We start from the raw sequence: 24397 nt of genomic DNA, 5'->3' as shown, positions 1-24397 counted from the left end.
AGTGAAGCTTTCCCATGGTACACTTTGAGAAATGTACAAAAACCACTAAAGATTGGTTTTTCTAATCCAATAAAAAGGATAACTGTCCAGACTAGTGCTTCTCCAAGCAACACCATTGCATCATTCAGCACTGCGACATGTAACTATGAAGAACTTCACACCTCCCTTCACAGTTTCTTAAACCTAAGAAGCCTAAAACGCCAGCTGCAAACAATCCAAAGGCTGCAAGCAATTCAGGTCATAAAATTGTGAGTATACACCCCTTCCCCTCAAAAAGAGATGAAGCTAGAAAGAAAAACAATAAAATGGGAAAGTAGAGTATCCTCAACCTGCATGGTGAACATCATGAACATGGCATGATAGTAACATTTCGTGTATAAAACTGAGCTTCATAACAGGGCATGATGTGACCATCATATCATAACCGATGCCAAGGTAATACACACTACATGCACTCTCCTTTATAGCATGACAAGTAAGCCGAACCATAACAACTCTATGTTTGGTCAACTTTCAATAGCCTGCAAAATTATTTCCAAAAAGGAAGAAGTCGATAAAAAAGCCACATGCTTCAATAGAGACTATTCCCTAAAACTTGCCATTCTTTTTTTTAAACGTTTTAAGATAGTCGGTCACCTATTCAAGAGACAAATGAAACTCTAGCCATCTTTCAAAAATTGAGCCTCCGGCTGTCATTGCCCCCGCTCCCCCCCCTTCTCTCTCTCTCTTGTGACAAATGAATCTCTAGCCATCTTTCAAAAATTGAACCTCCGGCTGTCATTGCCCCCCCCCTTCTCTCTCTCTCTCTCTCTCTCTCTCTCTCTCTCTCTCTCTCCACGCAAGTAAGATACCCCCAAAGGGTATTTTGAAGATGTTAACAAGTCTTCTTCTCTTCCATACAGCAATAGGACAAGTAGAGCTGAAACAGAATGTCTAATCAAACTTCATTTGTCAACTTCATTGGAATGTTTATCTAACAATGATTCAGGCTTATGCACCCGATAGGCATTATCATTGCTTTGCTTGAGCAGCATGGCATACTTCCTCAGGCAAGCGGAGTCTACTTGAACCAATCTCCAATTGAAGAGCTCAGGCTGCTTCTTGGATTTGAGGCCCTTCCTTGTCAGCACTGAAACTAGCAGTGGATACCCATATTGGGTCAGGTGTGATAACACATGCTAAAACCATAGTATTAGAGAACAAAAAATGGCAAGAAGTTCGAACCCACCTTTTCTTCGTCCTCAAGCAATCAATCAAGTAGAAGCACAGACAATTTAAAAAGGAGAATCTAGCTAGGTAAGTATTGACTTTGAGGTTTATGGGCCAAGCCTAGCACTCAGGGTAAATTTGTCTTCAAGGGGGTAGAACGGACTCCATTGGGGCATACACTCTCTAGACCATATACTCCACATTCTCTCGGTAACACTCGGTGATGTCACCAGGAACAACTCTTTAATTACCACATTTGCTTTCGCCTCTCCCTTTGAATCTGAGTCAAACTCCTTTTTGTTTCTGATCCGCCTTTTTCTTTCTGCAGTCCTTTGCAAAATGTCTTGGCGTACCACAGTAGAAGCACTTCTTATGCTTGCTCTTCAAAGTCTCCTCGTCGTCAGAGTCGTCTTTCTTGGACTTGCCACTGTTAGGCTTGCCCTTTCCTTTGCTAGCGTAATCCTTCGCCAACATTGCCTTGTCGTCTTTGTTGTCGTTATAGAGCTTCTCCTGAGCTTCCTCCTATAGCAGTAATGGACCCAACTCCTCAAACGTCAGAGGTTTGGTCCTCTGTCCTGCTGCCACAGTCGTAACAAAGCTCTTGAAACTCCGAGGTAGTCTCCTTAGTACCATCAAGGCCAAATGGCATGAGTCTGTCTTCTGACCAATTGTTGCCAGCCGATCCCTCACCACCGTGACCTTCATCAAGTGGCTATGTACCGTATCTCCTTCCATATCAAGATTGTAGAGTTGATGCTGAAGAAGCAAAATCCGAGAGGGGTTCTCCGTCTCGTACAGATCCTTCAGAGTGACCCACGTCTCTACTGACGTCTCAATCATCTGGATATGTGGAAGAACAGAGTCCGCCGTAGTCCCTATGATTAATGCCACGGCATGGGCATCTCTGTCTTCTCAAGCTTCGAGCTCCTCTCTGTCTACTGCCATGACTATCTCCCCTTGCCTGTCCACCATGTCCTCTGGCTTCACCTCCACTCCCGTTGTCAGCTTCCACAACTTTCAAGCCACTAAATGGCTCCGGATTTTCACCTTCCAGATCGGGTAGTTGGTCCCGTTTGGTTTCCCGAACTCTCCGAAGTTAGGGATAGTGAATGAGAGAAAACTCGGGGAGGAGAAAGGGAGAGCAGAGGATGTAGAGGTCGACATCTCTACTATTTATACCACACAGCAAAGTCAACCAAACTCAATTTTCAGTAGACCAAAAGTCTGAACGCACCTGACTGAACCTAAGTCACCCTCCTTCTCGCAAGGGCACAATCCTCCAGTCGTGGAAGTCGATTCCCAAGAGCGTCTGAATCACGGTCGTCCTTCAGCAAGGTCCCTGCCTTCAGGCTCCCACACCTGTGAGCCTCCTACTGGGGCTCTGATACCATAGTTAGAAATGACTCAACAGAGGGTACGCACAGCGGAAGACTAATAGTAATGCCCAAGAGCTCACACAGTGTGATGTGGGGTATGGAATCACAAACTTCTTACCTTATGTGCATAAAATAGATGTGCAGACTCATCAATAGACAATGAACCAGCCACATAGAGAAACCACCAAAATCATATATTTCCATCCAAAGCTATGGACACAATACAAAAGAGATAGATCCAAAGTCCCTCCAATGGTGTGGTCCTCTGATCTTACCACAAAATACTTCTCCTATCTGCTGGCTATCTCTAGACTCAAGCCCGCGCTCCACCTCGAGCGTCTGTAGACTCTCCATCCAGAATGGTTCTCTCTACCTTACTGCCTGTGGATCAGCCTAGGTAGGCAGCCCTTTCTTAGCTTTGTCTGCAGCTTCTATGTGCCTCCTTCACCTCCTGGATGTAGGCCCAAGGAAGGTCCTCCTGCTGCTTCAATCTGCTGGTGGTTGGCTGCTCCAGAGAAATGAGTTATGAGGGCACAAAGGCCCTCCTTATATAGGACACAAGGCCCTCCAAAACCAACCGACCAGCCATCCCTAATTGGGCCGACTGGCTGGTCTGTAGCAGCCCTAACCAACCGACCAGTTGGTTGGCTGGTTGGCTGCCTATCCAGCCCTATTTAGGGCCCTTTGTTGGCACTTTGTTCCATGCAGGGCCCAGCCCCTTTGAACTGCTTACCCCGCCATCTGCCAGCCCTACTTGCAGGCCATAGACCTGCCCAATACCTGCTGCAACAGTGCGACTCCATGCTGCTACTGTTCCACCTCTGTTCAGCCCTTGTCCGGACCTTGGCCCACCCTGCACACCTTCCGTACACTGCCCTGCAGCAGCCCGTACTGATCCGTACAGTGGCTGTCCCCTTTCTCTGGGCATACCTTGCCCTAGGTCTCCCTCCCCCACGCTCTCCTCATTTGGGGGCTTACAAATGGGGAGGTGACCTTTCCAACAAGAAATGTCTATATTGTTGTAAATGACCGCATGCATCGACTCTTCTTAAGGGAGAGAAACTGTTACATCAATGTGTTCATTAGGAAATACCCAAAGGCATTCCAAGGAATTAAAAGAGTGGTTGTTGCAAAATGATGATGTGGCATTTTTAATGGGCTCCCTAGAGGGCCATGTACGTTCAGTGGCCCCCCTAGAGTTCCAGGTGGCTCTAGTGCCTTCTACATGCTCCTTTGTCATTCTTGGATCTTCCTAGGCCTCTAAACTTCACATGTGTGGTTCTCTCTCTCATCTTCTCCCTTTATTGAGATTTTGGACTGGTTTTTCAGTCTCCTTCAGCTGAATTCCGTTTTTCTTTATAACTCCTCACCCGTTTGGATTCCTCGACTTCCGTTTGGCCTGATGGCTTCCCCTCTGCTTCCCCTTCGCAGTGATATGCTTTTCCCTCCGTGCGTTTGGTAGAACAGGCAGAGCTGAGCAGTTCTTTTGCAGGTCGAATTTGCAAAAGTGGCCTTTTATGGACCTTTTTGCTTCTACAGCCTCCTGGGCCTCTCCTCTTGCAAAGCTATAGCTTTCTGTTGAATTTCGAGTGGTCCCACGCGCTGGTTGACTGGTTTTTCTCAGTTTTGGAGGACTTTCCGAGAATGAAACTCCTCCAAAACCTTCTTGATGCATTCCTCTCTGAAGCACGCTTCTTTTGAGCCCAAGAACTCCCACTTCTTCGCGACAAAAGTGCTTCTTTTCACATTTTTAAGTGGAATTCTTGCTGGTCGGCTCTTGTAAATGCTCTTTCTTCATGCCTTTCCACTCCTCTTTGGCTGAGAATGCAATTGGGCATTGGCTACTATGTCTTCTTGGCGATTGAGGACTTGGTTCGAGTTTTTAGGGCTTGGTGAGTTGTGATTTTGCTACTGCAATTTCTTTTTGCCATAAGCTATTGGTTGGTCTCGTGTGCCACCTCTTTCTGGGTTCACAGGTGCCCAGGCACTGCTACATGAGTCATTCTTTGGTTGGGTACTTTGCTGATTTTATTTTGGAGCTTTGAAAAGCTTTGTGAATGCTATCTGGAAACCACTCAAAGAGAGTGCAACTAGGGTGCAGTGTGATTGCATGTGGACAGCCAATGGAATTGCACTCGGAAAAGAGAATGCCTTTGGATTGAGCCTATGGGTTAAGTGCACTTTTATGTGATGGTGTTCTATGCTTGAAAGCCTTGCAAAGACTCAATGAATTGAGGCTGCGTGCTCAGTTGCAGGGAGGGTCTCCCAAATGCAACTTGTAATCATTTCACTGTGAAATATAAAGAAATACCGAAAGGGGCGCCACAGTGTTTGGGGCCAATCAAGTGCACTTGTCTATGTTTGTTGAGCAAGGGCATTCTAGCCTCCATCCCTTTTTCAGTGGTTTTGTTTGTGAACAAATGGGTAAATGCCAAATGGTGATCATGCAATGGTTAATGGTTGTGATATATGCTTTGTGAGCTGTAAATAAGTGCTGAAGTGATTAAAGGTTTAGTTCCACTGCCCTCTGAGTAATTAGAGGCCGGTTTCATTGGTTCCATTGCCGAGATACCACACATTCTTCCTCAAGATGTGGGCCTCGGTAGTTTGGTGGAAAGATATCTTTGCTGCACTTTTTGATAGCTGAATATTACAGCCATAAACATGGTGAGTACCCATGAGCAAGAGAGCCCCACAACTCCTCAAAGGAGAAAGCGAGAAAGCCTTAATGATCCAGCTAGTGTACAGCTGCAGGGAGCACAACAAATGCCTTTTGAGCACGCCACACATGAAGCTACAACTCAGCTCAACGGTGATACTAGTTCTAGCAGTGAGTCAGATGATGCTACTGTTGAATGCATAGCTTGCAAGTGCTATGATTGCTTTGACTCAGCGCACTCAAAACTTGGCTCAGATTGTGCAAACAAATGCCAAGAAGAAGAAGAAATCAAGAAAGCACAAGCACGGAAAGAGTGAGTACACACATGCATCAGCTTCTCATGGCGGACAGCAACTCATGCATCAGTTTCCCATGAGGGACAACCATCAAAAATGACTCAGAAAGTGACTTCCAAGAGAGAGGAATCCCACAAAAGAGCACTTGAGAAAGATGTACAAAATGTACAGCCAGTGCAACAGTATGGCAAGCCTTGGTTTGGGTACTTCTACTCCTCAAAATAATAATGTGCGGTCCATAAATGTGGCTCAGCCACCTCAGCCATATTTTGAGGCAGCAACCTGAATACCCGCCAACTGGGCATAGAAAGCAAGCCATGTATGACAATGTGGAAATGCAGCTAGGCATGCAAGCCACAGCACATGCTCCCATGCCTAATGTTCAGCCAAGCATGGCTCTCCCTAGTGAAGGGAATGCTGCAAAAATACAGCCATCTTTGAGACAGCCAACATCAAATGTATATGAAGAATTTAAGGATGGTGGTTCTCATGTCAAGTTTGAGACATATAATGGAGTACAGGACAAGTACAAAGCCGTCACATTCCTTCAACAGTTTGATGCTGCATTTCTTGGGGGTTTGTTTACACAAGCATCCAAGATAAGGAAATTCTTACTTTGATAAGTAGAGAAGTAGAACCTCTCCTTTGTTTTCCTTTTGGACGCAAACGACTCCTCTTTTCCTAGAACTAGGGCGAGGCGATATCGGGAATTTACTAGAGTAGGGAAACTGCGTCGGCTTTGCTTAGACACGCGAGTGGGCATTTGAAAAGATGCTGAAATCGAGGAACCTTCTTTAAAAATTCCAACTCATGGATTTTGTTCTTTACAAAGTCTTCATCAAGATCATCGTTAGATTCTACAAGTCTTGTCTGATTGGGTCGTTGGGAAGTTAAACTGCGATGTTACGAAACCTGATGTGCGAAGCAAAAATTGAACCTAAACTAAATCAAGCTTGACTGAGCCAAAAACATATATCCCTTTGTACGTCTAGAATATATCTAATCGTACAAATTCAAATTGTTGTTGTTCTAAAGACCAAAATATGTTTAGCTATTGGGGCTTATGCACCCACGTTAGATATTTCGATAAAGCTGAATCATTGATCACCAATTGGTCGAAAATTCAAAGAATTTGCATGTCCGCTAAGGTGATAGAAACATATACCTTTGTAAGACTAGAATATATCTAGTCGTACAAATTCATATTTATTTTTTTTCTAAAGACCAAAATATTTTTAGTTGTTGGGGCTTCTGCACCCGCATAAGATATTTCGATAAAGTTGACGACTAATTAGCATGTCCGCTAGGGTGATAGAAAAATATACCTTTGTAGGACTAAAATATATCCAATCATCTAAGTTCAGACTTTTGTTGTTCTAAAGACTAAAATATTTTTAGCTGTTAGGGCTTCCGCGTAATATTTTTCGATAAGTTGAACAGCTGATCACCATTGGACGAAAATTCAAAGAATTTGCACTTGGATGAAAATTCAACAGCTAATCACTGGATGAAAATTCAAAGAATTTGCACTTGGATGAAAATTCAAAAAACGTGCATGTCTGCTAAGGTGATAGAAAAAGATACCTTTGTAAGACTTTTATATATCCTGTCGTACAAATTCATATTGTTGTTGTTCTGAAGACCAAAACATTTTCAGCTGTTGGGGCTTCTGGACCCGCGTAAGATATTTTGATAAATTTCAACAGCTGAGCAAAAAACAACCAACTACAAAACCCCACTCCTCTCAAGAATATAAACGATTACGAGTGAAGACAGGAGTTGGCACAATGTACGATGAGGTAAGGGTGGGAATGGCTTTTGGATGTATACTGCAACCAATAGTCCAAGATTTGGTCCCAAAAAGATAGAAAATATAGTATATGAAAGCCAACAAGCCCGAACTGAATTGCGACCAAATTAGGTGCTCCTGCTATAGATCTTGATGTCGACAAACTCTATTTTGGGCTAGAGATTCTTCCAAAATATTGTTGGCGTTGCTCAAATGGGTAATTCTTTGAATCATTGCCACCAAGGAAAGTGGCATGGCTATGCTCTGATAACACTGAAACCTTGATCACACCACAACCTCATCTCCCTGAAACTCACACCTTGGAAACAAGCTTGGATCTAGCTAGAAGATTGAATTGCAGCACTCTGGAGCAAATTGCAGATGGAGATAGACCTCATCTAAAAGCGAGAAACTTTGGACAGCGCGTTAAAAACTCAACAATGAAGCTGGTGGGTGAATCGCTATAGACAGAGAAGATGGGAGAAAGAAAGAAAGAAAGACATGTTAACGTCTTCAGAAGCCCTCGCGGGACTATGAGAAAAGCACACACAGCAAAAGGGTAAACACAAAACATCAATTATAGACTAAGAGTCTCTTGGGAGTGCCTATAACCACTTCCAAAGTTATTATAGATAAGCTACATTACACTAGGTGAAACCAGCCTTAACAACGTAAAGGGTGGTAGGATCCACTTAATTACAGCATACATAGTAAATTGACAAATAATTATGCACCACGGATCAAATCACAAGGGAGCTAGAGCGCTCCTACTCAGATACAAGGACAACGATTAGCCCCAAACGTTGGCATCCCTTTTAGTATTTATAACATTCATTTGAAGCCGATCGGCCGATTACAAAGGTCTCTAGGAAGTTGCACCTCAGGCAAACCAACGCTTGCAGACTCCCCATCCAGCCCACCCTGTAATTCCCTACTGAACTCCAAATGGTGAAATGGCATCCAATTACTAGACAACCCTGTGTCCTCAGCCAACCAAAGCATGCAATAGAGACCCCAAAAACATCCATTGTTTGTGCCACACTGCAATTGCACAACCAAGTGGCAAACCAGCCAGACACAGCTGCACAACTGCAAGACAGCTCCCACACAGCTAGATTCTTGTGCAATCAAACCAAATCGCTATCCCAAAACAGGTCGAAATCAACCTAGAGCTTTTTTGGCCACGAACCACTGCGTAAATCCACCTTCCCCGTGAGGAATCAATTCCAAACGCAATAACCAGCCAGTAACAAGTCCAGGAACGGCAAAAGCAGGCAAAGAGAAGCCTTCCTTTGCCAAGAATCCTCAGAAAACAGGTCACCGGGGCTGGAAAACCCTAAATCCAGCGAGAAACAGTAGATCCAGCTCTGGCCTGGCCAAGAAACAGCTTAGGTGAAGTCTTCCAAGCCTGGAGAACAGCAAAACCAGTAACAACAGCCCAAAAAGCAGCAAGAGAACAGGCCGAAATCCCTGTAGCAGCTCCTGCTCAGCTCCAAAACAGCCTGCAACACCCACAGTAGCTCCTGGTCATCCTGAAAGCAAATCACATCAGTCTGGACAGCTCCTGGACCACTGCGAAACTCCCCAACAGGCTCTTGGGCAAATCGCAATTCCTCCTACAAATCCCTGGCAGACTCCGTCAGCTCCTGGTAGATGGCGATTTCCTCTGGCAGCTCCTGGTAGCTGTTGACAGGTGGCAAACTGGCTCCAGCAGCTCCTGGTAGCTCCTAGCAGGTGGTGAATTCTGTTCTCTCTCTTACTGCTCTAAATTTGGCCTCCTGTGCCCAAAAGAAAGGCCCTCTGTCCTTTTTGGAGTCCAGTGCTAAAATTAGCCAATTTTGATTGCACCACTCTTATGGCCCCCTATTGCACACTTTGGCCCTACGAATTAATGGCCTAGCAACTAGGCGCACATTCACAATTCCCAAGGTCCCACTAGGGAATTTAAATTCCCAAAGTCCCGCACACATGGCCGAACCCTCGCGCCCCAGAGGCTCAAGGCGGCCACGCACAAATTACAAGAGTCGCAAATCAAAAGTCCCATAATTTCACGTCCTGGTGACACTAGGTGAGATAGTCAGCTTGTATTACATCAGTTTAAGACTGAGAGTCCTTGCGTTTTGATTTAAAACCTTTGATAAGTGCTTTTCCATCCCTGTAGCTGTGGGTTTGAGCCAACCCTCCGCTTCTAATGCAATGTGTATGGGCTGGGTGTTGCTACGATGTCGGAGTAGGAGGGGTTTTTTTTAGGGGTTGAAACAAAGGTCTTCACCTTTTGAGGCTCCATGATGGCCTATGAATAACCAGGGGCCCTCTTGCTATCTCTCACACCCCAGACTAAGCCCAGGGCTCAGCTCAGCCTGGGGGCTAAAGATAGGTTGCTTTTGTACCTCTCTTAGGCTGATGATGTGCGAAAAGAGGGCTGCCCTCTCCTACGTGACCTAGGTTCAAGATGAACTACTGCTGCTGCCGCGAGCTGATACTGGGGGTCGCCGCTTTACTGCTATGTAATGTGATGTTGTGAGCCACGCTAGGCGGAAGCAGGAAAGGAGACGACAGGAGCCGAGAGGGGCTAGGCGCTAGACAGGAGGCGCAGGTGCAGGCGAGTGGCAACGGCGGCAACGAGAGGAGCTGGGCAGGAGAGAGAGAGAGGGAGAGAGGGAGAGAGAACAAGAACATAGCACTCGTAGCCATCTACATTATGGCCTATGTTTACCATCTTCAGTATGGTCTTTTGTTAGTCTTCAGCACAGTCTTTCTCTTTATCTTCAGCATGGCCATAGATCTTCAATATCCATTAGTCACATCCAATGATAGGATGTCGGAGACCCCCAGACGCGACCTTCACCCCGCCCGCTGCTGCCCCCGCCCCTCGCGCTGCCTAGGCTCCGCCCTGCCACTCCCACCCTTCTCTCTCCGCGCCCTCCCCCCGCACCTTGGTCGCCGCCTTGCTCGCCTTGCTGCAAGCCCCCTCCGCTGGCTGAGTGCTCCCGCCTGCTGACTGGCTGCACCCCCTGCTCCGGTTCAGCCTTGAGCCTCTCCTGGATGGCGCATCCCCAGCCTTGGCCTGCTTGTTGGTGGCTTCCTTCCCGTGGCAGTGTGGTCTTCCAGGCTGGTCTTTTGCACCCTTCTCCCTCTCCGTGGAGTAGAAAGCGTCTGGGTTGGGGGTGTTCGGGCATTTGGAGGTGTCGAGCCACTTGTGGCATGGGGCCTTGCACTTCTTCGGAGGGGAGTATCTTCGGCTTCAGCCGTCTCCCTTGCCCTGGCGGTCCTCCACATTTGCACCTTCACAGCAGCAGTAGGTTCATCTTTCAGGAAGCGTCTCTCCCTTCCCGGTGGCATTTCTTTGGCGGGAGGAGGTTTGCCCTGCACTCTCCTGCTCTTCCGGAGTTAGAGTTCTCCTCGCAGCTTTGCCCTGGCGACATCGGCCATGGCCATCCCCCAGCCGTCCTGTTCGTGCCTCTCCGTGGTGGTGGTTGTGCTGCCCTCGTCCCATCAGCATCTCCTAGTCGCGAGTGGTGCACTGGAGCTGGAAAGACCTGGCCCTTGGACAACAACCTAGAGGGGTCGCGTCGGCTGGTGGCCTCCTTGCTTGGGTCTCCAAGCTTCTCAAGACTCAGAGTTTTTCTCGAAGATTCTTTTTCCACAGGGCGGCGGCCCTTGACTCTTTCCTCAGGGATCCCTTCTCCTTTGGCTCTACTTCTTCTTGTCGTACCAGGAGGCTCCCCATGTGGGTTGAGGCCTGCAGGTGCGTGGAGCGGGCTACTGGAGTGCGGACTCGCCCCCCGTCAGGTGGTGGTTGCTCATGCTGGCAGGTCTCTTCCTATTGGCACCCTCGGGCGGGCACGATGGACGGGAGCTCAGCGGAGGAGGGATCCATACATGCTTGGATTACGAGTATCTCCAGGATTCACTTCATCAAGGATTATTGGTCGGCCTCGATTGCTCGATGGTGACTCAGAGGAGTCATATCAGTTGATGGTTCACTGTCTCGAAGACTTTCTAGTACTTCCAGGATTCACTTCATCAGGGATCCGTAGCTTTTTTGGTTTTGCGGTTTACTGGTTTTCAGAAGACCCAGACTAGGGCTTTTGTTTTGACAGCATTTTGTAACAGTTTTATGCTTAGCCCTGTGTGGCTTGTAGTTTCGCAGGTGGGAGTTATCCCTGTGCTCCAGCATTGCTGTTGAGTCTCTTGTATTCCTTGTCTCGAAGTAATATAATTAGCCCTTCTTTTTGTAAAAATGATAGGATGTCGGAAGCTAATTCATGGGGTGGACTTCCTGCCAGTGAAGTTACGAGTCAAATGACTATCTTACTGGATCGACCTCCACCTCGTATTAAATTACCAACATGCCGTACAAGACTGATGATGCTTCGCACATCCATAAGGGTTCTCCATACCCGGTTGTTCTACTCATGACACCTTCAATGGCTTCGGGGGCGAGCCTTGGTGTGTGAGGCTATGATGCTTAGTCAATGAGGACAGATCTAGATCACATAGTCTTGTGAGTTGGAAGTGATCTAAAAACCCAGTCCATGAGTATCTAGTTTCTAGGGCTTTCCAAGAGCTACCAATTTGGTAGAATTATGAGTTGTCTGAAGCTAGATTTAAACTGTTTCAGTTCTAGGGTTGATTGAGTCCTAGGCCCCTAGATTAATTAATTATTGTGTATAGGTAGAGAGGTATAAAATAAAAATTATGTTAATATTTAAAATTATTTTCTTTTCTTGCTTTTCTAGTATTTAAGCTTTATTCTATTTAGAGTCTAGCTTTTTAGCTTTTGGCTTTTTCTCCAAGCTTTCCCTATTCTTGTAAACGCTTATTCTATTCCTAACCCTAGCTTTCGAGTTTGTGTTTTCTTCCCTAGTTCTTCTATAAATTAAGGGCCTTGCCTCACTTCTAAAACATCCTTGGATTGTTCCTCCCTTTGCTTGCTAGTCTCGCCTCATCAGTCCTCTCCGTGAACACTATATCAAATTTCTCTCTAGATGCTCTCTCTCTAAACACCTTCTCTCTCTCTCTCTCTCTCTCTCTCTCTCTCTCTCTCTCTCTCTCTCTCTCTCTCTCTAGCAACTAGCCTTTAGTCTATAAGGTGTGATTGATGGTTGAGCTATTTCTTTTTCACTTGTTCTGCTTTTGGTTGATCGTGAAGGTGTTTGATTTTATCACTACGCTGTTTTGCCTATGCTTGAAAAGATTGATATTTCCAAAGTCTAAGGTTTCTATACTAGCCCTAACGGGTAGAATCTGAGTTTCTTGTGTTTAAGGGATAAGGAGGAGGACCAAGAACATTTATGTGGCTTTCTCCACTTGGTACCGGGCTGGGGGCTACCAATGGTTACTTTCTTGGATGATTCTCAGTCATACGTATATCTAAGCCCCAGTTTGAAAAAGAGGATAGCCCTATTTTATTTAGGTCTTAGTCTAGAACTCTTGATTTCCTAGAGGGGTGCGGTACTCCCATTGTAGTGAGGCTAAGCATCATTGGGTTTACCCAATTAGGGGGAGCGGCCTCGTTCTCACCTAGTCGGATGCTGGTGGACTTGTCTCTATCTCTTTTATCTTTTGTTGGTATGTGGATGTATGTAGTGTAAATGCATTTAAAGTTGTGGTATTTTTATGTGGAATTATGAAAGTTTTAAAATTCTAAGTTTATTAAGTTATTCAACTGAAAATAACGCTTCTGCGTAAGCACAACTCTGACAGCACTAGGGGCCATAAATAAGGGCTGAACACCCCCCGTCCCCTTTTTATTGCAATAGAAATCTCTTCGCACAAGGCAGCTCACGTTGGAGCAAAGGTTGGGAACAATTCTCAATACAATTGGGAGCCTAGAGGCCCTTATTTTATAGACTAGGCCAGCCAGCTGCAAAGCATGTGCTTTCTAAAAGTAAGGCCGGCCTTTCTTGCCTAAAATAGGCACTTTTCTGAGCTTTCCCCCCCAAAAGCAGGTGCTTTTCTCAATAGAGTGGAGCACCATTAATGTTTTTAGCTCAACAGGGGCCTTTATTAATTGGAACGCCATTTGTCTTGTGCTTTTCCACTTAAAAAGTGGGGGAATGAGCACTCTCCAAAGTCCTACACCTTGCACAAACAATAACCAAGAGTTTCACCCATTAGAGGCTAGCCAAATGCATGCATTCTAGTTCTTAGACTAACCCTACTCCCATGTGGGCATCCCCACAGTGTTATTTAACCAATGCAACGCAAAGGAAAGTAAAACTTATTCTAGTTAATTCAGGTCAACTTTCTTTGACCGAAGTCAATCTTAAGATTGCTCTTTATTTCTTGGAAGAAGTTACAAGCTTGTGACAATCACACATGTCAATAGCCCGTGAGTTCCATCACATGTTTTATGCCACCACAGCAGCCTCACGCAGCGACGCCCTTTCTTAGGGTTGGCACCCCGCCAGCTCCCATCGTCTGAGCTCAAAGAGAGTTTGTCTCTATATATTGATGCAGTTATAATCATGATTATCGGTTTTTCTTTGTGTATTCATCATGGGTGTTGATGCCTGCTTAGTGGCTCCACCCCTCAACTCATTGTATCAGTTTTCTTTGAGTCTCATAGACCCTTTGGTCTTGCAAAGACGTTTAATAAACTCTCTCTCTCTCTCTCTCTCTCTCTCTCTCTCTCTCTCTCACACACATACACACACACAAACACTTTGGGCAGAGAGTCTACATACACTCGAGGTGGAGCACGCGGGCTCACAGATCTAGAAGTGCTTGACATCTAGAAGGAGAACCTTTTGGTATTGTATCATTTCCTACTTTGTGGACGGACGAAAATATAAAGAGTTGCTTCTATATTTGTCTCTGAGCAATGTCTATTTACTGGCTTGCACATCTATGCACATTAAGTTAAGAAGTTTGTGATTCCATATCCCACACCACCCTGTTTGAGCTCCTGGGCAATTCTATCAGTCTTCCACTGTGCGTACCCTCTGTTGGGTCATTTCTAACACCTTCATCTATACCTAACTCCCTCTCTCTTACCCCTTCTCTTATACCATTTCTCCCTCTCTCTTACCCCTTCTGCTATACCTATCTCCTCCTCCTAACTTCGTTCTCTTCGAACAGGCGCCTTCTAAAAGATTGCTGCAGCTCACCTATTTCTTTCTTCTATGTCACTATCATATCATCACATATTGCAATAGTAAAATAGCATCTTCAAGTGAATTAATCTAATTCCTAAGAACTTCATTCTGATATTCAAGTGAAGTAATCTAATTCCAAGAACATCATTCTGATATTCGGTTGGTAAAAGCCCACATTCAACATTTGGTACTGATGTGCCAAATTCATTGTTTCCATCTAAGCCATCAAATGTCATCCTGCCTCAACATGTATCCACTTGCTTGGTACTATTTCTTTTTGTTTTTCAATAGTATGCTTATCAAGAAATGAAATGTTTTCCTACTGTTCAGTTACGGACAATGGGGACTAGGTCTAGCATTTGAGGGTGGACCCCCTTGCTTGGGGTTATGGGCATTAGTGACCCACAAGAGTGATGGCCTCTCTTTGAGGGGGACATCTGGAAACCACACCCCACCTGAGTACCCAAACATGGGACCAATCAAATGCACAGATTGCATACCGACCTAGGAACCATTCAAGAGAATGTTCCCTGAGCTTTGGGTGTGGGCCTGCCAACAGTAATGGAGACACAAGATAAGACGACAAACAAATGAGCTCAGCATGGCTCAATTATGAGCTTAGAGTACGTCAATAGATAGTCTAAGCTGTTAGGAACCCGTGGGTGCGATCAAAATTGAATTCTGACAACTTTGAAATTTTAGGGTTTTTTGGAGTGACACGTGGCAACTGACACGTGGCAGACTGCCACATGGAATCTGAGCTGGCAGGTCAGTCCACCTGTCCCACACGTGGCAGGATGCATGGCAAGTGGCAGGGCATGCAGGCCAAGTGTTTGGCCCCAAATCTGGTAGATTTGGGGCAGGTTGTGGGCTGTCCTCTTTGGGACTGCAGCCCACCAAAAATCTGGGACAAGTGTCCACCTTCCACTCTAGACCTAAGAGGGGGGGGGGCTGAGCCTATAAAAGAAGGCCTCTCCCCTTCATTCCTCACATGAAAATTCGTCACTTTTCTTCTCTCTCCTTTTGGTTGATGCAGTAGAACCTCTCCAGCTCCTTGGGTGCAGCCAGCTTCTCCCTAGGCCATTCTCTCACCTTAGCAGCACTTTCTCTCTCTACAGCAGCACATTCTCTCTCTACAATTCCAGCACTTCCTCTCCAGAAATCTGCCCCCTCCCAGCTCTTCTGGAACAACAGCAGCATCCTCTCTCCTTCTCCTAGCCTGGAGCAGCCACAGCCCCTTTCTCTCTCCTGCTGCAGTCTTTCTCTTTCTACTGCAGAATTTCTCTCTCTACTGTTCCAGCCCATTTCCCTTGCAGAAATCTGCCTTTCTGTGCACCTCAGGAACAACAGCAGCTCCTCTCTTACATCCCCTCCCTTGGGATCACCCCTCCCTTGGGATCAGCATCGGCACTCTCTCTCTACAGCTATCACTCCATAAAAGATCTCTCTCTCTAGCCTACAGGATGTTTTTCTACGCTGTTCTCATTCCAGTCCCATTTCCACACTCTCCTCACCCAAGGTAGCTTCAGAGACATCAAGGACTTCATCTACAAAAGGGTCAAGTCACGAAGGGAGCCTGTATTGTCAAGTTTATCTCATTTACAGCACTATTTCATGTTGTTTCTACTATCTTTCTAGAAACTGGTGCTTGTCTCTAATATTGGATGTAAGTGGTGATTGTTTCAGGCTTCTTCCTTGTGGATTGGGCAAGCCAAGAGTTGAAACCTGAGTTGAAGTCCTCCTTTTTGTTGTCTACCTTGCACATATTCTCTTGAGTCTTGTATCTAGGTCCTAGGTTTTCACTGAGTTCATCAGTTTGGAAGGTGCATTGCACCTTGGTCTTGTATCTCCATTTTCAAGAATAAAGTGAGCCTGGATAAGGGGGGGGGGGGGGCGGTCTTGGCCCCTCAATCATATTGCATTTTCCAATGATGTGACTTTGTGTTTAAGCTGTATAAGTCTTAATTCCAGCTTAATTGCAAACTCTTAAGTTCAAGTATATGTGTTTGGCAACTCGCAATCATCTCATTCAAACGCCTCTGCAAAATCCGTTGTCTGAATGGATAGAAAGCACCGAGTAGTTTACATCAAATCTATGAAGTATTGCACATAAGCATCAAGACACTTACCTGTCATCCAGAGATTGTGGATTGTTCTATCATTATCCCAAAAATGAAGCTAAATTTGAGCAAGGCGTTTTATCTTTAAGAAACTGAAACATCTCAAAGTACACACTCACGTGCAGAAAGCAAGGGGTACTGTCTCAACAATCCTGCTACACGCAAGATCATAGTCAGTAGAGATGTGATATTTGCAAAAAATTCAGCTCACACTCAGGCTGAATTTCAAATGCCTTCTTCTTCAGAGGATGTCTTTGAGGGGTTACTACCCATTGCCTTGGGTTCCCCTGCTGATATTTCTGATGCAAATCAGAATTTACAGCCACCTCCAGATGCTTTAGTTCCGCCACAGGATGTCTTGCCCCCTCCACAGGCAGTGGAACAGGTGGTGCAGCAAGAAATTGCAGACATACATGCAACAAAAACAGTCCCAAACTGGTTGTTACAGACTCTCAGGGAGAGTAAAATTGATGCTCCGTTACCTGGCAAGACTTGTAGTGTTACGCTCTAGCCGAGGTAGCATGACCTCGGAAGAATACCATATATCAACATATTCCTCCTCCCCTCTCCTTTCCATAAAATACTGCAATGAGGATGAATTAGCTGACTGGTATAAGCTGAAACCATCAAGCAGCAAAGGCTACTCCTAAACAGCAAGAATATTAGTAGAAGATTTAGTGCTCTTCCTGTCACGTGCTCTTTGCTGAAGGTTTGTGTGGCTGCTGGGAGGCCTACAAGTGATTGACTCCCTTCTATGCTCTTACAGGTGGAGATAGGATGACTAGCCCCTCCCTGTTTCTGGCCAACTGCCCAACCCCTGACCAGGTCTGTAGGCCACCTCTGTGCATCTGCCAACCCAGATCAGGAAATTATTAACTTTTAATATGGCGCCATTCAGGTTTGTGTGGCTGCTGGGAGGCCTACAAGTGATTGACTGCCTTCTATGCTCTTACAGGTGGAGATAGGATGACTACCCCCTCCCTGTTTCTGGCCAACTGCCCAACCCCTGACCAGGTTTGTAGGCCACCTCTGTGCATCTGCCAACCCAGATCAGGAAATTATTAACTTTTAATATGGCGCCATTCAGGGCCCAACCTGTGACCCTATATAAGGGCTCTTTCAGTCAGTCACTCCAGCCCTGCTAGGGCTCACGGACAATTCTCATGATGGGGCTACACCATGAGAGTCCAACATGAACTGTTCAGGCCTAACCTTCCTTATTTTAATAGGTCTTTATGAACTCCTCTCTGGGATCTATTGACTATTACATATGTAAGCATACAGGGAGCATATGTTGGCAAGGGGCATCAATATGGAGTGGGTTTTCTCTCTTTGGCGCGGATTCGCGGGAAAGGGGAGGGGAGGGGGCGGGGTAACGGCAAGAGCTTGTGCAGTAGAGAATAATGAAACATCCAGGTATAGGGGTCCTGGCCATATCCAAAGCATAGAACTTTAAAGAAGAATCACAGATATACAAAATTTCAGCTCTACCAAGTAAATGTCTCATACACATACCCAGGGAGTCATACTGCCTTTCTCATCAAGAATACCGAGATTACGTAGCCTCCTTTCTGCATAGTATTCAATCTGGTCAAGACTTGCCATTTGCTTCTCAAACCATACCCGCATCTCCTCCAAAACTACTTTCTCCCCTTGCCTGACTACGACCGCCATTTCCAATCTGCGGCTCAATTTCACGGGATTATCTGCCCTCAGTGTTTTCTTATCCTGCAATTCCCAAGACCTTGGGAAATTAGGGACACAAATTCCAACCGATATTTTACGTAATCTTTGAGAAGAAAAGCATCACGTTCCATATATATATAGCAGCTCTGAGTTTACTGAAAGTTTTGAAGAGAGAATGAGATCCCTACATCAGCAATGGAGACAGGGTACCCAGCTTGAGCAGAGTGGCAACCATCCAAGAATGCCTTGCATACTGCAGCTTCATTTTCTCGGCTCACAGGCAACTTCAGATGTTCCCACACAGTGTTCCTGAAAAGGGCTTCAAGTAAGAAGGCATCTGAGCCACTGAGTGCTATAAGCCGAAGGAAAGCAAGCATGTTCTCAGGAGGACCTTTCCCAGTTATGAGATCAAAATATGCAGTTGCATTCAACCCATTTTGCTCAGCAATGTCGACTTTATCATCATAAAAGCGATCCGACTCTGATATAGCCAATGTCAGTGTATAACCATCTCGGATGGCAGTAATCATTGGACTGCGTTCTACAAAGCCATAATCCAAGGCTAGCTGTGCATTATTCTTCTTTTTCCCATACTGCATGAGCACCTGCACTCCATATATGATGCCGACTTGCAATTTGAGCTGTCAGAATGCAAATTGGTATAGTTCACCATTTATTAATATTCATGTATAGTGTAAGTTTAAATTTTCCACACCTGATTTCCAAGTTTAACAGCAATTGAAGTACGCACTGTTATGACTTCTTGCTTATTAAAAAGACCAGAACTCCTTTTTTCCCATGTTGGTCCATCCGTGTTCAAAGCCATACCATGATTCACCTATTAAACACCAAGAACAATGTCACCAGAGGTATGCACAAACAGTCCTCATATCAAGCAATTTGTAATTGTACCCCAGCACCTAACAGCAAATGAAAAGCATTGCAAGGATGCCAAAAACATGGACATGAGGCTCAAGTCATTACAAGGTCTGCTAGAGGAACCAAGGCTAGATCATCCCCGGTAAGAGGGGGGAATGTTCGAGAGCGCAATATACCAAATGCCCACAAGAAAGCCTCCGGTGTAAAAACAGATCGGTCAAAAATCTGAGAATTTGGAAGTATTACTTCTTCTAGCAACATCTTATACTCACTATCCACGTATTCCCGGTAGCTTTGGACTGATCCAAGCAACTGTGTGCCTGTATTTTGCAGTGATCCAAATTAATACACCCATTTCTGGAGAAAATTTGCAACAAGTGCGCAAGGAAACTTCACATAAAAGCTTAAAGTATGTAGAGTGCACACGTTTGAACAAAGAACGTGTACACTGTCAGTGCATAGTTCCTCTAACAGAATGAAAAAGACACAAAGCTCGCATACACTACAATTTCGCAGGGAGACATTGCTGCAGTACACTGATTGCACAGCCCTTTTAGCCTATTACAAAAAGAGCGAGCTGATCTTTCAACTGCTACCAAGTACAAAAGGTTGCTAAAGCGATTTTTGCTGTAATCGTTTGATTGGCAATGTAAAAATTTTGCCATTCACCGTTCTGTGTAGCAGAATACATTCAAATACGCACCTTGGAGTTCGGCCAACTCTTCCTCAGACCTGAAGCAGGCAAAAGGAATTTTAAGAAAACTTGTATAGCTTATTAAGCCATCGTGGAAAGACATCTGTCGTTATGTACGTTATATTCTTACCAAAACAACGGAGATTCCAGGTTCTCTGGGAGAGTGTCGATATACCATCGCCACCTGGAGTTCCCCTTGGCCTTTTCGAATAAAAGAAAGACGGCAATAGCTACCCATGGCCGCAAACCCTCGCAATACTTCCCGATTTCAGAAGTCTTCACAGTAGCTACATTAATCCAGACCTCCTGGGGCACGCTTACCACCTCCGCCCACTGCCCTATCGGACGCTGCGCGACAAGACACGCACCAAGTTTACCCATCTCGGGCTTCACAATTGAACCAGACTTGGGCACAATCTCCTTGCCAGTGAGATATGACCAGAGCTCATTGAGTTTTGTTTGAGCCTCAGAAGTTTGTACGCTACTAGTAGCCAACACAGGACGAAGAACGCAATGCGCGCACTGCACGCCGCTGGCAAGAGAGGAGGGGGGGCCAAAGAAATGTGGGCGATTGGAGCAATAAGATGGGAGGGTGAAGAGCACGCTGGCCATGGCTGAAGAAGGATCAAAAGCGGGACATAGAACTTGTGCGTCAGCTGCAAACTGCCCTTGGCATCAAACACTGCGGCTCGTACCAGAGCTCCGGAGAATCCGTCAAGTGTGTAGCGCCAACGATTCGCGAAACTCCAACACTAAGTGCTGCAGCAAGACAAGAACCAGAACGGACGTCTGCCTCGAGCTGTGAAGCTACGACCCAACACCAAGTCTGTTTAGTCCTGCAGCAACTATTGGCGAAGCTCCAAACTAAGTCCTCTAGCTCGAACGTTGACGAAGCAACCACCACCACCACCTCCTCCTCTTCCTGCCCGGCACTCCTCCTCCACCTCCTCCTCCTCCTCCTCGTCGAGCTGCTGCTCCTTCTCGTGCCCCGGACTCAAGCAAGCCTGAGAATGACCAACACTTCCAGAGAGCAAGATCAGACAGACAGTTACGAGGGTGGATGAACTGTTTTGATAAACCCTAGCACTTCATCATATCCATGGGTTTAAGGCATTTGCTTCCACAGCTTCACTTAAAACATTTTTGGCCTGCCCCGGGGACGCTATAGTGATCGGTTGGGCCCTTTCAAGATGATAAATTTCTATATCTGGCTTGGGCGCGTGGCGATAGTGGATTGGGTGATTGTTGGCACGTGTCCTCGACTAAGTTCTAACTGCCCCGCGATATGGTGACCTATAATTGTAAGCCACATATTCATGGTCAAAGTATTGTGGTCTATGATGACCCGTATTGGAGCCTCTGCCATGTGTGCATGTTGGAATAACTGCCACGTCTGACAGCGAGTTCTGGACCAATCGACTAGCAACCTGCATGCATGCACCCTCTCAAATCAACAAGAGACGTGCAAATGCGAGTTCTATGACCTTTCATCATCCAGAAAGGACCAGAAGAAACCAAATCCGACGACTATGCATGGCATCGCTGTTCCAACCGCTTCATAGCCCTTCATGGAGAGGAGACACTGTGGATCCGATGATGAGCCCGTGAGCATCTACATGCTTGTGGTTCTTGAGTCTACGTGCAATTGCAGATGTCTAGCTTTGGTTGGATAAGCCAGCAGCGTTCAATGCATGTCGAATTGTATTCGACGTTTAGGCGATGGAGGTGACAAAGGTACAAGTGTTTGAAAAGCTTTTGTCCTACCAACGTCGATCGACCTATACAGGTATTGTTTCCAATTGCGAAAGGTGTATGGCGGTGAAGTGTATCTATTGGATCATCGAAGGGGTAACTTATGGAGCAACATCTTATTGTACATCATACATGGTGAAAGTGGACAAAGCAACTGCTACTGTAGTGAACAACGCCTTGACACAATGTATTCAAATGGGCGTCCCAGCAAATGAAAGAGTACAAAGAATGGGAAATGCAATACTCAATACACAACACATTAGCACTCAACAAGTAGTTTATATTGCACTCTCCCTACCACTTACAAGTAGCACTAGATAGTTCACGTACATCAACACAAGCCAACCAAATGAACGAACGCTCCTACTGAAAAGAAGAGATCAACTAGAAAGGATGCAATTAATCGACACAAACGTGTTCTGTGACGACATTATCACAAAGTACAAGAAAAGACCATGCAACATGAACGACATTTGCCTTGTAGAGTTCTGCAACAACTGCACAAAAAATAAGAAGAAAGCGAAAGCCAATAATAATACACTTCAACAACTACAATCATAGCAAGAATCCTAAAAACCACTACAGAGAGCTTTGCTTACTATATCGACCTTTCACATGTAAGAAGCACCACCTGAATAAAACAATCACTAACTAGCATGACTTTTACAAGCAAAACAACACGATAATAGAAAACAACAAAGCAAAATTTAATCAAACCATACTACCAATGAGCGAAAACAATAGCAGCAGTATATTAGATACATCATCGTGTTCAACAAACCAACAACAGACACCGCAATGATATGATCTAGCATTGGATATGCAGTTGCCTCAAAAGCAACAAACACCTGCCAAACCCATGCACAAAACATACAAAATAACGGAAGACACAGAGTACCAAGAACTAATTCAAAAATTAAATCGCCAACAACGTTTGCTCCTCGATGACATTGCACTGAAGAAAAGAAACAAACCAAAAACCAAAATCAAACTATTCCTTTCTAGAAATGCAGGGACAGGGAAAACGTAGGTGCTATTACTGCTAGTACAAACACTTCTCCGGCACTATACATACACGCAAACAAATGACGTAGAAAAGCCTAGGGCGCTACTCCTAGCATGTATATTTCAATACATATGGCGATTGGAATCATGAGATGTATGCTATGAAGAAACCTAACAAAGACAAACCTCTAACCCTAGATGATACATATTACTATTGAAGCTTTAGAGGGTTCATTCATTTCCTTGAGAGGGCATTGCATCATGTGATTCTTAGGATTGCTTTCTATTGTATTTTTTGAATGGATATCGTATTTTTATGATATTTTCATGCAATGCCTCAATGAATAAAGGATATAGAGTGGAGGGAATTTTTAACTACTTATATGCATTTTCATTTACAAATTATAAAGGTGTCATTACAATCTACAACTTGGAAGAGTAATCTCATATATTTTGCTATTATTTAGTTCTACTTAAGATGACATTGCAGTCATTAGCATTTGAATTCCAATTACTTCCTCAACATTCCCTTCTTTCTTAAAACCATTGATCAGTCCAAGTGTGGTCTCACTAAGGAGATATTTTTTTGCTCCAAAGGCTCCAACCGACAGGACTCTGGCTTCTCAACAAAGATGACAATTACTATGTTCAAAACTGATGGAATGTGTTTCGTCCTTACATTAAATGTACCTGCCTTATCAAGAAGACCAATCTCTCCTGTAAATCCTCCATTTTGTGGCTTGACCATGTCTTATGGTATATGCTAAATCACTTAGACATATTCTTTCCTCTGGACTCCCTTCAAGGTAAGTTCTTTGTCTTTCTCAATTGGACTTCTCAGTTACCAAAGGAAGTCATTTTCTCCCTTATCACCTTTTATCATTTCAGAGTCATACTCATTGAAACAACCAAGTCCCTTGCATCCTCCGTTGACTTTACCTTCCCCTCCTCCTTCCAAAACCTTCCCGAACCTTCTCTTGCTCTCAGCATTCTCTCCCTTCCCTCCTCTTCTAAAAATAGCCTCTCTCTCAAACGCAGACACAGTTCCCCTTCCAAGTATACCCCAAACTTTAGAAGACATCCCCTCTTGCTCCTGAGATTATAATCTTTCACAAGCTTCTCTGGTTAAAAACTCCTTGCTGACCTCCTCCACTGCTTCAGTTCCCAAAGTTGAAGCACTTGATGACGATGATCTACACTACTCCATTGATTGGGATAAACACTGATCTACTTCGGCTCTTCGATTTTGCAGATTGCCCCTTCTGGTTCACTTGAGGTATGCACTACTACTCTTCTCAACAATGGTTTACTGCATTCACAGTTGTCTCCTATTCAAAAGAATCTGAAATATTTTCATGTTCTTTACGCTAACAAAATTCTAACTAAAATCTCTCCCAAATCCCTTTACAGAAATACTCTACTTTACATTTCAATTCCCTTTCAGACACTGTTCAAACCTTTGACACTTTTGCTTTTAGTTGGAAATATAGACATGCACATATATATACATAGAAGTAAATACTTTAGCTAAACTCTTTTCTAGAAATGAAAATATTGTTAAGCTCATAGAAAAATTATATGACAATGGAGGGCCATGGGTGAGAGCAGTCTCCAAAGTTTCGAAGGATGAGAAGTGTTTAGTTTATTTTAAAAAATTTTGGGAGGGAAAAAGGGCATAACTTTTATTCTATTTTATTAAGACAAGCTTGCCTAACATAGGAAAACTCTTAAAATTAAGGTAGACTCTCTCTTTGCGGACTTCTTCTATGTGGATTCATAAATTGACCAATGAGACTACAAGATGTGCATGTATATGTAAGCATTTATTG

At 44.8% G+C, this 24397-nt stretch overlaps 1 protein-coding gene across 1 annotated transcript; it reads right to left on the bottom strand.

The window, feature by feature from the left end:
• Positions 1–257: 257 nt before the first annotated feature.
• On the bottom strand, positions 258–20924 carry LSMT-L (Rubisco methyltransferase family protein). Its single transcript, XM_087387727.1, has 7 exons — positions 19942–20924; positions 19821–19849; positions 19223–19437; positions 18954–19076; positions 18427–18843; positions 18068–18280; positions 258–521 (listed from the first exon to the last, which is right to left on the bottom strand). The coding sequence occupies exons 1-7, from the start codon at positions 20421–20423 to the stop codon at positions 507–509; spliced, it is 1494 nt and encodes a 497-aa protein (XP_087243853.1). The 5' UTR covers positions 20424–20924; the 3' UTR covers positions 258–506.
• Positions 20925–24397: the final 3473 nt, after the last annotated feature.

The sequence above is a fragment of the Dipteris shenzhenensis genome, chromosome 16 (genome assembly GCF_047967505.1).
Source record: "Dipteris shenzhenensis isolate YYH24624 ecotype China chromosome 16, Dip_SZ_1.0, whole genome shotgun sequence".
NCBI classification, from domain to species: domain Eukaryota; kingdom Viridiplantae; phylum Streptophyta; class Polypodiopsida; order Gleicheniales; family Dipteridaceae; genus Dipteris; species Dipteris shenzhenensis.
This window is presented reverse-complemented; position numbering and strand designations above follow the sequence as displayed.

Coding starts and splice junctions, on each gene's coding strand:
- LSMT-L (XM_087387727.1), bottom strand. CDS start 20,423: ATGGCCAGCGTGCTCTTCACCCTCCCATCTTATTGCTCCAATCGCCCA. Junction 19,850..19,941: donor CTGGAATCTCCGTTGTTTTG/GTAAGAATATAA, acceptor TGCCTGCTTCAG/GTCTGAGGAAGAGTTGGCCG. Junction 18,844..18,953: donor CTGTTAAACTTGGAAATCAG/GTGTGGAAAATT, acceptor TATGGAGTGCAG/GTGCTCATGCAGTATGGGAA.